This window comes from Drosophila elegans, unplaced genomic scaffold, assembly GCF_018152505.1.
Source record: "Drosophila elegans isolate 14027-0461.03 unplaced genomic scaffold, ASM1815250v1 contig_814, whole genome shotgun sequence".
NCBI classification, from domain to species: domain Eukaryota; kingdom Metazoa; phylum Arthropoda; class Insecta; order Diptera; family Drosophilidae; genus Drosophila; species Drosophila elegans.
The window spans coordinates 2,272,401-2,287,140 of NW_024546167.1; the positions used below are offsets into that span (position 1 = coordinate 2,272,401).

The window sequence follows — 14,740 nt, forward strand, 5'->3', positions numbered from 1 at the left end:
CTATTTGCAAATTAACTTAAATAATAATAGCTGCAAGTTTTCTCTTCTCTCAAAAAGTTGCTAATTTTTATAAAAACTAAATTTTAAAATAGACACTCACTCTAAATGTAACGGTTTCTTTGCTATCCATAGGCATTGGCGTTGCCAGACTGTCTCAGTCGTCAATGGCAACCGTTAAAAATGACAAACACAACGCATTAGTTTAATTTTTTTCACTTTCTGTGCAATGCGCTTGCCGCAGATTTTTCACAGCCTGCACAAGCGTCTTCAAAAAATGTTTGAGAAAAGTAACGAGGGTGGCGAAAGTGCCACGCCCAGCATTCAGGACATTGCCGGTCGGCTGGCGGAGGAGCAACAGCGGCTCCGTCAACTGGAGGCCACCACGATGCCCAAGGAACGAACCCTTCTTTTCCTGGGCAGCAAATGTGTGGTGAGCAATCAAGAAGTTGATTAAATCAATTTTATATAGAGATCTCAATGATACCTGTCAAAAATTAAAGTAGCTGTGTAGTATCTCTACAGTTAGGTATTTTTTAGACTATTTAAAGTCGAAATTGTGTTTTTTATAATAGCTTAACTTGTATGTATAAATGTCTGTAATGGTAAATACTAGGTAAAAATTATATAACTTTATTGTTTTTAAATATTTTTACGTAGAAGTTTCACTTTATTAGCTTCAATTACTGACACGATATGTTAGCACGATAGATTTCTATAATGAAACTACCCATAAAAACCAAAATTTATTTCCTAAAGAAAAGAAAAAATCGTTTAGCTTTAAAAAAAAAAACCGTTGAGAGAAATCCCTACCCATAAAAAGCAAACAAGAAAAATATTTACAAAATTCTAGGACTTCAAATGATAATTTATTCTTATTAAAAAAACGTTATTTTGGGTGTTTTTAGTTTAAAAAACCTTCTTTTGGGTGAATTATATTTGTATCCAATGTTTCCTCCTTTCAGGGTAAGACGACGGCTATCAATAAGTTTTTCGATCGCGAGGAACACGCAACGCGTCCAACTCTTGCACTGGAATATAGTTTTGGTCGGCGAATTGGGAGTGGCAAGTCGCCTCAAGTGATGAATGTCTGGGAACTGGGATCCCTGGACAATGCCGAGCAATTGCTGGAGGTTCCCATGAGGACACATGGTCTGCAGCAACTAGCCGTCTTTATAATGCTGGATCTGTCGCAGCCACAGCGATTTTGGACTGACTTGGAGTGTGCCTACAAGGGATTGAGAGATACGGCGCAACAATTGATGCAGAACTCTACAGCGGATCTCAGAGAAATCCTTGAACAACGAGCCATGGAGCGAGTGGGTCAACATAACCAGGAGGATCTGGGAAACCTCGAACCGTTGCCCTTTCCAGTGGTAATTGTTGGTGGGAAGTACGATGTATTTGCTGGTCTTGATCCAACTATCAGAAAACACACCTGTCGCTGCCTGCGATCCATGGCCCATCTCATTGGTGGCGCCTTGCTGTTCTACTCCCAGCGGATGCCCAAACTGGCCAAGGTCCTAAGAGACACCATCAGCCACCTGGGTTTCGGCAGTCCAGCCCATCCATTCCGCTCCCATGTGACGGATTTCAATGAACCACTTTGCATTTGGTTCGGAACGGACAGTTGGTCGAAAATTGGAGAAACAGGAGCTCCAAGTGTGGAGCACATTGGAGCCACCTTCGGGGTGGAAGTGCCACAGCTGCAGTTGGAGAAACAGCAGCTACAGGAAACCCCAGATCCGTCCAAGGATCCCGGCTTCAAGGAGTCCCTCATCGATGAGATGCGTTCGCAAAAGAACGAGGAACTCGCTGGTATAATGAGGGACGTTCTTCTCCGCGGAAAGTTTGAGAGTATTAAAAATTAAGAAAATAATGGGATAAATATTGTGTACCTCAAAGTATTAAATAATATGAAAAATAAAACTAAAAGCAGTCATTGTTGAAGCAATATAAAACTGTGTCTTACAAGCATTGTGTAAATTGTCATTGGTAAAATTCAAGACCTTTTCAAATAGCTTTGTTGTCAGTTTCCAAAAATGTCGCAACCGGTCGCATCCAAGGCTCGTGTTATCAAGATCCTGAATCGCATTGGAGCCCATGGAATTTTAACCGAAGTACGGGTGCAGCTGGTGGATCAGCCCAGGATGCAATTTATGCGCACTGTCAAGGAACCCGTGCGTCTGGGAGATATAGTCGATTTTGAGGATACCGAATTGACATGGCAGTCCTCGAGCAGCAGCAACAGCAACTTTGGAGATAACAAACTATAACAAGTTATGAATAATTAATAACTTATTTGCTGTGCCTTGACTTAAATAAAGTATAATACAGGGGGAAATTTAATTTGCCCTATAGGTTATCCTGGCGAGCTTAATAAATTATATGTTGTGAATCAAAATAACAACTATAACTTTGATAAATAAAAATGTTTTAGTTATTAACCTAATAATTGAATTTTTATATTTTCTATCAATTACACAATACTGGCAACGCCAATCCAGGGTTGTAACAAAACGTCTTTGCCAGTCACAAGTTGCCTTTGAATCTACCGTTATAAAAAGCGAGACACAACTCTCAGCTGAGCGCAAAACGCACCCCACAGGCCTATATCGCTCTCGCTCGCTCTTTGGGGGAGCTCGAGCTCCACACGACGTCGACTGCGCTGCCGACGTTTCGGTTGGGATTCGGTTGGGATTCGCTTGGCGTTTCAGTTGGGTTTTCAGTTGGATTTCCAGCTCAGGTCGCATTGAACGGCTCTCGCGTGGCGGAGCTCTCTCTCTACATCGCGTTCGTGTGTGTGCGTGCACGCGCGGTTGTGTGTGGTGTGGGCCATTTGTTTGGTGCGAATTATTTGGCAAAAACTCCGGTGCGCGAATTGTACGGAAATTATGAATAGCTGAACCAACAGAAACATGAGAAGTGACGCGGCCCTGAAACATTGTAATTAAAACCAGCTCGATACGAGGCCCATGCCCCAATAAAGTCTCCAACTTCGCGAACGTAAAGTTTCTCGGCGTTGTGTAATCAGTCCGAAACGGAGTTTCTCGCTTTGTTTGTTTTTCTCGGCTTTATTTTCGGCACCAGCAAGAGTATTTTTAAATTGCTTTAAGCTTGCGTAGATTTGTGGAAAAAGCTCCCCCCCCAGAAACTTCAAAACCTGACAAATAAATCAACACAGGTGAGTTGTAATAATACATTTCTCAGGCAAATATACACATATAACACACGAGAGCCGAGCAAAATTACTCTGCTCCAATTTTTCGTGCTCCACAACTTTTTTTTTCGTTGGTCACAACAAAAACAACTAGCAAACCCCAAAACACCAAATTATCGATTTTCTTTTGGGCTCCTTCGTTTCTGGCGCTCTTTTTATATTGTACTTTCCTGCGATTTTATTTCTCCACGTGAGCGTGTGCAAATGTGCGTGTTTCTGTTGTAAACGTGTGTGTGTGTGTGTGTATTTAATCAAGAACAGAAACAGTTTTCCTGCAGCTTACCGTTAGCCGCATTTGCATTTTGTCACATTGCCAAGGCAACGCGACCCAAACGCCATATGGTCGCGATCTGTTACCCTATACCGATTTACTCGGGGCATAACCGCATTCCCGTGGTCTTTGCGACTTACTTAACAAAGCTTTTTTACTGCTAAGATTCTGTTACTTATGTGCGAGAAAATCTCTGAAGATTGAATATGTATATAAAAACGGCAATTAGCGATAAAAAAATCCGCATAACTCAGGTTTTCACCGGTTATGATGGTAATACATTCTGATTGCTCTTAAGTTGATTTTAAGTACTCCAGTTGTAATATCTTTTGCGAATTTTCCGATATCTGGTCGTTTCTTTGGCAGCTTTACTTGAGCACAAAGACACTATGGCAACATTATAAAACGCTTTGCAAGGGCCATAAACAAATATCTTTTGAAAAAAGTTAAATTTATAACAAAATTTAAGATGTAAAAAGATACAGAAGAATTTTTAAAAGGATTTTATTTAATAAGGGTGACCTTTTCTACAAACAAAACCCACGCTCTAAAAAAAACCTATACTGATGTTCCTTAAAAAGTTAACTTTTTCTATTTTTAAAACATCTGTTTTTTCCCTTATTCTTGTGCCTTTGAGCTAATAACTTTTGAATTAGAGACGAGGCTACTTTTTTTTTTTTTAATTTTACCTAACATGAGCAGGCTATTTTCTTTCATAAAAGATTTATGATTAAATTCATTTGCATTTTGAATAACGCAAATCGTTAGGGTATTCAATTGCTGCCATTTAATTTTGGTGTTTTGGTTTCGTATTTCCTTTTTTTTTGTTTTATTTTTGTATACGCTGGACTTGCGACGCTTGCATTATTGGAAATTCTTCGCTGGCAGCCTGTTTATTGTTGTTGTTTTATTTGGTGTTTTCATAACTGGCACGCTTTTCGGTTTCCTCGTTCTTTATTACATCCTTTGACCCCAATCGCAGTTTTGCTTTGTTTTGATCGCCAAAACAAACAAATAAGTGTATTGGATGTGAACACAAATATTTATCTTATCGCATTAGACTCGTTTGTTAATAAATTATTAAAGTTATGACTTCAAAAACTCGAGTTTACTTGCCTTACTTGGATATGCCTACGCTTAGAATTTGAATTCAAAGAATACGTCTATTAATTGCCCCGTAGCTCTTTTTTATTTCGGCTTGAAAAGAACAAAGCAAACAAAATGCTTGAACATTTAACATTTTTTTTTCACCTCAGCCCACGGTTTTGACCTGAGGGCGTGGAAACCAAAACGTATATATGTACGTAACTTAGTCGCTTGCCTGTATTCGTGTGTGATGATTAATCATAATAATTTGTATTAAGACCCCTTAAACCATGCTGTCGGCACTGGCGGTTGGTAACAGTAAAGCTCCTTTGACTCACTCAGTAACTTGGCTATGTTCATTTTGGCATTGGTTACTTTCGAAAAGCCTTTCGGAAAATACAACGACCTTACTTCATATAAATATACATATACATATTCATAAATACAGAAAAAGCATGGCCAATGACTTGCACTCGAAAATGTTAATTGAACCATGAAAGAGCGTGTAAATTAGAACTTTGCACATACATACACACGAAAAAAGACGATAAAAAGAAATCTGTTAATTAAAGCTCCGAAAAACTTGAATTTTAAACAAAAAGATATAATAAACAGAGAATGACAAATGGCCCCCCAAAAAAAAGTGTGAGGAGAAGATCAAGCAATCAAGTTTATGGAGCAGCCAAATATGAAATAACAAGTGGGGGTGCGATCAGTTCACAGCGCAATCAACATTTATTATTAAATGTCAAATATAATTTAAGATGGCAATTAGTCGCGAAACGAATTATTTCCCCTTTGACTGCCTGGCAACTGAGATGCGATTGCGGTTGGGAAGGGTACGAAGCGGAAAACATCCACAATGAGAAAGATACAATTTGCATAAAGGTTTATCTTATGATTTCAATTGAGGCAGTGGGAAGATAAGTGAATTTTTAGAGGGTATATAAAAGTGAAATGATCATTAATAGCTATTATGAAAGCAAAGCAAACTAATACACATTTAAAATAACATGTCTAAATAGAAGAAAATGGAAATATTGTTATCAAATCTAATAAAATGAGACCCGTAATGATTGTTATACAACATTTAATCTATATTGTAAGTGATACGGTTATCAAACGTATAAATTACCTTAGGGGCGGACAATAACTTACTAGTATGCTGATATTCAGAAATATCCGGCTAACTGGTCGCTTTATTTCTTAAACGATACATAATTATAGTTCGCATATTATTTTTAAATTAACTATAAATTTCAATTTAATTATTTATTAATGGCGGTCGTTTCTGGCTTTGGACACCGACTACATAATAATTTATACGCATTAACATATTTATTTGCTTAAAAATCCACAGAATAAAAACAGTATTTCATTTAACAAGTGTGGATATATATATATAGTTGATTGCCATTCAGAAAAGAGACAAGTATAATTGGACTACTGCAGAAGGAATCTCATTAAGAATCCAATGAGACTCCAACAGGTAGTCGCCTTCCGGGTAGGAAAGTGTTTTCGTGAGGTGGTAATTCATGGACTCCGTGGAAAGTTTGTCAACTATAATATCATGCTAAAAACATAATTCAATCATTGTAAAAATTTACTGTTGCAACAATTTGTTTGTTACATACATCATATGGACAGGAATGGTTTAAGTTCGAGACTCCCTTAACAAAATCGTAGAAGTACTTGGCGACAGGGTTGGACTTTTGATGTTTGAAAAAATAACATGCATCTACCGTTTTATTGTATAGAAAGGGCTTATATCCATTTAACCGTTTGTATAGTCCAAAATTAACCTGAAATGTTGATATTCATTGCGTTAAGTTTCAACAAATTGTAAATACTTTTACCTTGGCTTTTGTAATTGGAATTTTATACAGATTAACTTTTCCAGAGACGTATTTGTAGGTACGGTTAATCGACTTTAAAGTGCAATATTCAAATTCCAAAATGTCCTTATGCATGGTCTTACACTTCAAATTAGTAAACTCCACCCGAGAAATAATCTTTATTTTAAAAGCTTTAAAAAAATTATGGGACATTATGTTTTTTTTACACTGACCTCTTTTATTATTAACGACAGCACAAGTAAATGGAATACTGGCTTTGCGTACATCTTTGTGTTTCGACGGACCCGGGAAAACTGAAATCAATTAACTTATATTCATTATTTAATATTATTTTTGAAATTTTGAAATAATTATTGGTTGAGGAGATTATCACTTTCAACGACTGCCCACATGTTGTAATCGACTTATAATAATAACAATAATGGGACCCAAATTATTGAGAGTATTTAGCATTAGATTCTACAAAATTGTAAACAAACCTTATAATGGAGTTTTTTTTTAGCTTTGTGTCAAACAATCTGAAGTTGACTTTAATTTTTTTTTTACAATTTCTTTTTATAAAATTTTATACTTTAATTTACTTTTACACAGACATTTAATACACCATATACATTCAATAACACTTCTATGAAAACCGAGTTGAAACACTTAAGAATTAGAATTAAGGAAAAACTTGGGGAATGTAGTTTTCTCTTGGTTCGGTATTTGATTAATTATTGCCAAAGAATAAATCATATAGTGGGTGACCGAATGGCACGCTTGTGCCTCCTAAGCCGCGACTGTTTGTCTACAAATTTATCAAGATTTCGTCGACGTGGCTGCCATTGGAAGCACAAGCAAACAGCTAGACAGACAGACAGGAACAAGCTTCTTTGTCATGCGGCATGCTCGTAAATCTAATGGCATCTGCGATGCACAAAGATACATTTGCAGTGCGCGCATTATGTGCATAAATATTGCAGATGCGTCTTCGCACCACTAAGAAATGCCATCTGTCATTGGAAATGCAGAAAGACGCGATGGCATGATGGCAAATGTCAGCCAACGATAATGTTGCATAATCGATATGCAAATCTTGGCTTGTTAGCCCGCCGAAGTATCAAACTAACCAAGTAATACGTTGTTGAAATACGATAAGACCCTTAAGTTTATAAAATAAGTATAATTTATTAGTTTATTTTGTAATAAATCAATATTAACATTTTTTAGTTTAATTGGCATAGTTATTAAATATAATGAAAATAAAAATATTCAGCGGCCCAATCATTTCGGCTAACCTTTCATAATATTTAAAAACGATTTAACTCTATTAACCCTTAAAAAATTGGTTGCCCGCATAGTTTTACATGTAAACTGCAATAGCAAAACCAGGTGAGATTTAATATAACTTTAAACTTCTCAAAAACACATAAAATAGCGGAATAATACCCACCGTTTTACCCCAAAACTTTTCAAATGTACGATTGCATCAACTTTTAAAAGCGGAAACTTAAAGTTAGCTTTACATTAATTAACTTCTCCCCGAGCATGACCGGACTGACCCTTCCTTAACCATGTTCAGAGTACAGAACAGAATAAAATCAGTGCCCTGTCCCAGTGAAAAGGTAACCCAGTTGCATGGAGCATGGAGCACAATGAACTGCAATCCCCGCGAGCGAAGGAAATGGGTTGAAAAGGGAAGGGAAGGGAAGGGACTGCAGTCGCAGCTCACTGAAGCATCAAACGACCAGAAGGTGACTTAAAGCTGCTATCCGGAGCCTTGAATCAACAACTTCCGATACCACTCCATTCCGTACCGCAATTGCATTCTGTGTGCGTGCCGAGTACGAGTACGAGAACGTGTACGAGTACAAGTACGAGTGCGAGTATCTGGCAGATACGTTCTGGCAGTGCTCCATGGTCATAAATGAGCAACCAAGCACGACAGCAGCGCGGCATCGACTGACATCCCACTTAGAGACTGGATGTGGCTCCACCCGTAAATCGCGTCCATAGCGCTCCTCTCCTCCCTTAAAAATATCACCCACGAACACCGCCCAGCCAGCGTTGGTTGACAAACGCAAAGTGTGCATAACTTTTAGTAGAGCATGAAAAATTAACTTTAATTCGATTGTAGGCAGTTCCCAGATGGCTCTTCGTTCATTACATCCACCGGTGACTGGGAGTACTGGGTGCAGTTTCGTTCTTCAGCCAATTAATGTGTGATAATTAAATTGTGATATCAGCTGAACAATTTACCAATTAATGCTGCAAAGGGTGGCTGATGATGATGGGCTTGAAGAACTCGTGGGTTGTAGGTGGGGATGTGCCAGATAACTGGAGTAAAAACAGTTAAGAAGTTTACTTTGCAGAGGGTCTTCTTCGTTTTACAACATTTAGAAAGTCTACCAGTATTTTATTTAAATATAAAATTTTGTTTGTACAATTTTATCATAGAAAATGTTATATCATAAACTAATTTATTGAAATACTTTTTATATTTTTAAAGTGTTGTGGTAAGGATCTCTCCTTTAGTTAGTTATACGAATTTTGTACCATTTTACCGGGTTACTTTGTACCTGACCTAAGTCAAAACAATTTTCTTTGTTCCCACGACCTTCTCCCTCTCTAAAAGTAACTCGAACTCAAATAGCTATCCTATTTTCCCACTACTCTAGTTCATGATCCAGCTAATGAGCAATTTAGCAGGAGCGCTCACATCCTCGAGACACAATTCCTTCGCTCCAAAAAGGGCAGCGATGCGTTAAGGCAACTGTCTGGCGGGCGAAGGATAATGCCACAGACACTTGAGCCAGGATGTGCTTAGGTCAAAAGCCAGTTCATGCGGAGAAAATGTTCCCAGCCTATAAAATTTGCATGTTTTGCACAATTGTTAGCAACCCCCGGCGCCCAATCAGGGGGATTACATTTTTGGTGGTGACTGCCTTATGCCTTATGAGCAATTAATATGTCAGTTAGCGGCTTTGGCCAGATTGATGGGGTTGTTGCCTCGGACCGAGCCGAAAACGAAAGCAAACCAGAGAAATTAGATGGGGAACTGTCACTGCCAGGCACCAATTGCCAGTAACTTGGAAAGTTTTCCTTCATTTTCCTCAACGGCTCGTGCTCGGCACGTTTTTGCATGATTTCCGGCGCACCCTCGCGGATTTTCCCTGCCGGACTGCCGGGGTTAACAAGGACACTCCCTGGCATTTGTGGGCCGCACCGAGCGTGCGGCACATTATCCTTAAGCGTCGCCGCGGCAGGCGTTTGTCTTTATGTTTCAGCTACAAGTGTAAATGCTGAGAACAGCTTTTTCTCTGGCCCGGTTGTTTCTCTGGAGAAAGAGAAAAGGAGAAAAGGACTTGAAACTGGGTTGAGCAATGGCCGTGGCGCGTGTTCTGCCCACAGTTCCCGTGGGAATAACCAAGAATCTCATATCGTGGGCGTGCGAACAAATTTGTGGCATGACTCCTTAAGCTGGTGAAAATGTCAACCGTTCCTTACAGGGTTGATTTGCTTTAATCTGAAGGTATTTTCCGATTGTGAATTGCAATTTATTACAATAGAGACTTGCTTTGAAACCTTACTGTTTTAAGTCCCTACCTTTTTTTCACCACCTCATACAGTGTCCGAAAGTATGCACTAAAAAATTATCTTATCACTTAAAATTACAACAGACTTCTAGATTTTTGTATATATGTTTCTTACTTTTATATACCTTTTTAGCCAGTTGCAAACTAGTTGATTTCTGTGGCACACCCATTTAATTGTTTTTTTTCCAATATTCTCAGTTTTTAGGCCTAAATACCAAATGATTTAACAATAAACATTAAAATTACCAGAAAATCTCGTTCCTGATTTCCCCCTTTTAAAATAATTTCGCCCCAGGAATAAGAAAAATTTTCTCAACTTTATCCATGAAATCGATTTCAATCAATTTCACCTTACTCGTTACCTCCAGTCCTTGTGGCAAATTAGACTTCTCGGTCGAACCACAAGTTTTTCATTTCACGATAACCAATTCCAAAGATGAGAGGAAGCAAATTTAAAAGCAAACACCCACATACTATGTGGGTGCATGAAAGCATTATATGCTCCAGTCCAATCAACCCACAGGCAATAAGAAAAAATATAGAATTTCAGCAGAGAAAAACATTAATGGACATCCGGCTTTTATTATGCTTAGTCTTCTTGTTATTGTTTTCCACCTCGAAGGTGTGTGCTGATGACGAAGAGGAAGAAGCACCTCAAGTGCAATTGAAAAAGCTGAAACCACAACAACAACAACAACAGTAACAACAACGACAATAATAAAAGCAATAACCACAACAAAAGCAACTACGAAAGTACACGATGTTGATATTTGCGTTGGCAAATGGAAACGTCTTTGGCAGATGGAAAAACGAGAGGTAAACTCCAGAAGAAGACAGTAGATATGGCTTTAAGAATATATAGGATGGGGATACGGGGAGAGTGTGTCGAGCACTCTGCCTCATTAAGTGTCTGACGGCCTTTGGTTTATGGTCTCCGAACGACTAGATGGAGGATTAGCAGTTGCACAACTACACTATGTTGGTGTGTGGGGGTGCTGGCACTTTTGTGGGGGTGTCGATTTTGGCGTGGTCTTAAACAAGTTTAGGCGCCTTTGCGGCCATCATTAATCTTGTGGCATGCCCCAGCAGAACGGCGACCACGAAAACCTAGAACACCAATCAACTGAGCCACGCCTTAAGGTATCATTTCCTTTATTGATTCACGTGAGGGGGCTCGAAATTTACCACCATCCGTTTTACAACTGTCGAGTGTTAATCTAGCGAATACATGTTTCCTTCTTCAGCCGGATCAAGTGATAAGCTAATTATTTTTATTTTCAATTAAACAACATCGCCAATGCGGTTCAGGATATGTAATGAAACACTTAAAGAACAATTTAGTATAATAGGAACTCAGGTTATATAAAAAATACATAACTATTTATTTTTTGATATTAACAAAAATCTGTTTGCTTAAATTTGATCTTAATAATCTTAATTATTACTTTGTTCTGAATGCGCTCTTTAAAATGTCAGTATTTAAAAATTACTACTTTTATCTTTCAATTTTTAGATCATCATATCAATATTTAAAAAATTTGTTTGTTAAACGTTAAAACATTTAATATTGGGGAGCAAAAAAATGATTTTTTAATAGATATTTTTCAAATACAACACAGATCCCATAGACCTATGAAGTAAAAATCTTTTATAATGATAATTCTCAATCTTGTTTTAAACATATAAAAATGTAAAGTGTTTTTTAGGGATTGAAATTTAAATTTGGTAATACCTTTTGGGAAAAAAACATATTTAAAATTTGGTTGGTTTTCAAATTTAGTAAAATTAAATAAAGGAAATATTACCCCATTAACATTCATCTTATAATTTAAAATACAAATATATTTGTTAAGAAATTAAAGCATTAGTTTTTCTCAGAATTCAACTCTCCTGTCTTAAAATACACACACAATTCGACATTCGCTTGGCACTTTTCTCCCCCCCAAAGGAAATGAACAGAATGAAGGGAGTGTCAGCCAGAAAAACGAATTGCATTAATGCAATTTAAGCATCTGAAACTGTGCTGAGGAAAAACTAAACGAGCACGTTCCAATTGGTGTCCGCGGTCGTTGTCAGCACACTGTGTCTGCATCTGCATCTGGATCTGAATCTGCATCTACATCTAGTCAGCTCTGAGCCCTGAGCCCTGGACTAACTGACGTCGGACATGGGAGCCCAGAGTCCACTGGAACCGTTCCAAATTGCCGGCGCATGACTCCGGCTATTGCAGAAAATAAAAGGAAAAAAGAATCGGAGGAGAATCTGATGAAGAAATGCTGTAAAATGGAATTGCATTACACACACTTTAGGTGCCATTTGTATCTCGGCGGGAGTGGGCAAATGGTAGGAGAAGCCATGAAGTTGATGATGCGCCAACAAATTGGATGCGTAATGGTTAAGCGAGAGCTGAGCCACAATTGAGATATTTATAGTTATGGCCAATGGGGAACCCTAAGCTGGAATATCACTATCTACCAACCTAATGGGCGAAAGTTGGCTTGCTTAATATTTCTCAAAGTCATTAAACTAAGCTGCAAAATGTTTATTGGATTTCTTACCTTAATCTTTAACGTCCTAATGAGATGACATTGTTACCTGAGCGGCTTAGGGGAGTTGGTAAACAATGTATTGAGAAATGTAATTACTAGCTATGGAAATTTTCTAGAAAATTGATTAGAATTTATATCTGCACAGCAAAAGCTTGAAATATTTTCACTGGCATTTTCAACTGGTTTTGCCCTAGTTGCACAAGCTCTATTAAATTAAATTCCAATAAAATCGTGCTTGGTTCACACGCTGCTCACCCCTTCAAGGTTTCTGTGTCCTTTAATGCTGGTATTTATTTTTATTTTTTTCATTGCCCCTAATCCGTTAAATGCTTTTTAATTGCATCTGCAACCTTATCCCAGGGACACTTGAAAATTCTGTTTGCATCGTAAGGGAAGTGGGCGGGTTGGCAGGCAGAAAATGTAGTTGGAAAGAGGGTGGCAAGAGGGTTAGGTAGGCGTGAGCAATCCCAGGCTAATTTGTTGGGCGTGAAATGTGTGAGTTTAATTTAAAGAACTCGGGAAATTGTCAACCACTAAAAAAACGGACCCCTACATTTGAACCCCTGTGGGAGACGAAATTGATAAAGAATGGAGATGCAATCAGCCAAAGTAAACCACTTTTTATCGGATTACATAAATAGTGAAAAATCTGCTAAAATAACTAATGGAAAGCAAACCGCTTACTAAGACAAAACAGCCTAAAATAACGTAACGTTTGTAAGGATATAAAGAATATTAGTTATTCCGAAACCCTTAAGTCTTTAAGAAGTTTAAAATAAGTTAATTTTGCAGAAATGATTTATATGTCACAATGTTATTTAATTATTTTAAATTTTCTTAAGTACCAAATATGGAAGTAATACGGTAAAAATACAATATTGCTTATTGTGTTGTGAGTATGAAGAAGTTTCATAAAGTTACGTACTTAACAAAAACTAAATGTTAAAAACATCTGGTTTTCAGATTACCTTTATAAATCGTGTTGAAAATATTACAAACATTTTTGTTTATTTGTAAATTTATATTTTTATCTTGCACTTGATTTCCTCAGTGCAATATCTTTAAATCACTTTAAGCTTGAGTTCATTCAACCGCAAGCCAAGCTTAAACTTCAAAAAGCTCTTTCACCTGCCCGGCTAAGCTTTTAAGCCCTCCAGCCACTCAAGTTTTGCGGCTCAGCTCGGCGACGTCTCAAGAACCCACTCAAGAAATGCTCAAAGGCTCAAAGCTGAAACATACATGCTTACATTAACGCGACCATTTGCAACAGCTCGTAAATCTGAGGGTCATATGTATGCATATCCAAACATAGATATGTATATGCACATGCAGTTTTAATTTAAAAACAAATTGTGAGCACGAGACCAAATAGTTAGAGACATCATGACCCTAATGAGTGTGGGAACTTTTTTTTTGTAAACGTCAATGACATTGTCAGCTGAGTGTTCGTATAGACATTTGCGAGTGTGTGTGTTCTTTTGTGCGTATGAGCAGGCTCTTAAGTGCTTTTTAAGAGCGGCTTCAGTACAAGCATTGCCATGTTAAAAAAAAGTTTTAAAATTCTTTAACGGTAACTGAATCTAGAAGATGTTTTACAAGATGCTAAATTTGTATCTTATGTTATCTAAATTAAAAGACTGCCAACCGTTTAAAGATTATTTTTCTAATCCCATATTTTTCTGTTTTACATTTCAGCTTTCGGAAATAAACTCTTACAACTAAAAGGTAAGTTATTAAAAATAAATTAGACAGAGAAAGAGAGAACAAACAAGTGCAATAACATTTAAAAAAATATTATTTTTTTCTGGAAACTCTAGAGCAAAAATATATAAATCTTAAAATAAAATACTAAACCTTAAATTAAAATTCAAAAAACCAATCAAAAACAATAAGCAGTCCCTCTCTACATTCTATTATTTATCGTCGCCAAATTATTTCAATTATTGTCTAACAATTGATTTGCTTTTAATCTTCTTGTCTCGAAATGGAAATCCAAAACAATTGACCCAACAATTTGTAATAGTAATTGGCTTCTTAATCGTAATTACCGACCGGATTGAGTTCAAATCGAGTGATTTGGTTTGCATTACTCATGCTAACCCATTAGTGTGTGTTTGAGCGTATATTTGTTGCCTTTTGTGAGCCTTTCAGTGCAGCATTTTGCGCATTTTGATTGAAATTTTGAT

At 37.4% G+C, this 14,740-nt stretch overlaps 4 protein-coding genes across 4 annotated transcripts in view; 3 read left to right on the forward strand and 1 right to left on the reverse strand.

Annotated features, from left to right (window-relative positions):
• Positions 1-39: 39 nt before the first annotated feature.
• Positions 40-1,958, forward strand: LOC108141709 (cytoplasmic dynein 2 light intermediate chain 1). Its single transcript, XM_017265192.2, has 2 exons — positions 40-430; positions 963-1,958. The coding sequence occupies exons 1-2, from the start codon at positions 227-229 to the stop codon at positions 1,866-1,868; spliced, it is 1,110 nt and encodes a 369-aa protein (XP_017120681.1). The 5' UTR covers positions 40-226; the 3' UTR covers positions 1,869-1,958.
• Positions 1,959-1,964: 6 nt separating this feature from the next.
• On the forward strand, positions 1,965-2,449 carry LOC108141710 (40S ribosomal protein S28). The gene has a single exon (XM_017265193.2). It carries the CDS (start codon positions 2,040-2,042, stop codon positions 2,271-2,273), a length of 234 nt encoding a protein of 77 aa, XP_017120682.1. The 5' UTR covers positions 1,965-2,039; the 3' UTR covers positions 2,274-2,449.
• A 264-nt stretch (positions 2,450-2,713) lies between these two features.
• Positions 2,714-14,740, forward strand: part of LOC108141839 (protein numb) — a 29,818-nt gene continuing 17,791 nt past the window's right edge. The window contains exons 1-2 of the mRNA XM_017265425.2: positions 2,714-3,181; positions 14,250-14,279. The gene's annotated coding sequence lies outside the window, so the exon portion shown is untranslated. The remainder of the gene's footprint in view (positions 3,182-14,249; positions 14,280-14,740) is intronic.
• LOC108141650 lies at positions 5,992-6,702 on the reverse strand. Its single transcript, XM_017265119.2, has 4 exons — positions 6,643-6,702; positions 6,431-6,586; positions 6,209-6,376; positions 5,992-6,147 (listed from the first exon to the last, which is right to left on the reverse strand). The coding sequence occupies exons 1-4, from the start codon at positions 6,694-6,696 to the stop codon at positions 5,992-5,994; spliced, it is 534 nt and encodes a 177-aa protein (XP_017120608.1). The 5' UTR covers positions 6,697-6,702.

Coding starts and splice junctions, on each gene's coding strand:
- LOC108141650 (XM_017265119.2), bottom strand. CDS start 6,696: ATGTACGCAAAGCCAGTATTCCATTTACTTGTGCTGTCGTTAATAATA. Junction 6,377..6,430: donor TTCCAATTACAAAAGCCAAG/GTAAAAGTATTT, acceptor TCAACATTTCAG/GTTAATTTTGGACTATACAA. Junction 6,148..6,208: donor ACCATTCCTGTCCATATGAT/GTATGTAACAAA, acceptor TTATGTTTTTAG/CATGATATTATAGTTGACAA.
- LOC108141710 (XM_017265193.2), top strand. CDS start 2,040: ATGTCGCAACCGGTCGCATCCAAGGCTCGTGTTATCAAGATCCTGAAT.
- LOC108141709 (XM_017265192.2), top strand. CDS start 227: ATGCGCTTGCCGCAGATTTTTCACAGCCTGCACAAGCGTCTTCAAAAA. Junction 431..962: donor TCCTGGGCAGCAAATGTGTG/GTGAGCAATCAA, acceptor TCCTCCTTTCAG/GGTAAGACGACGGCTATCAA.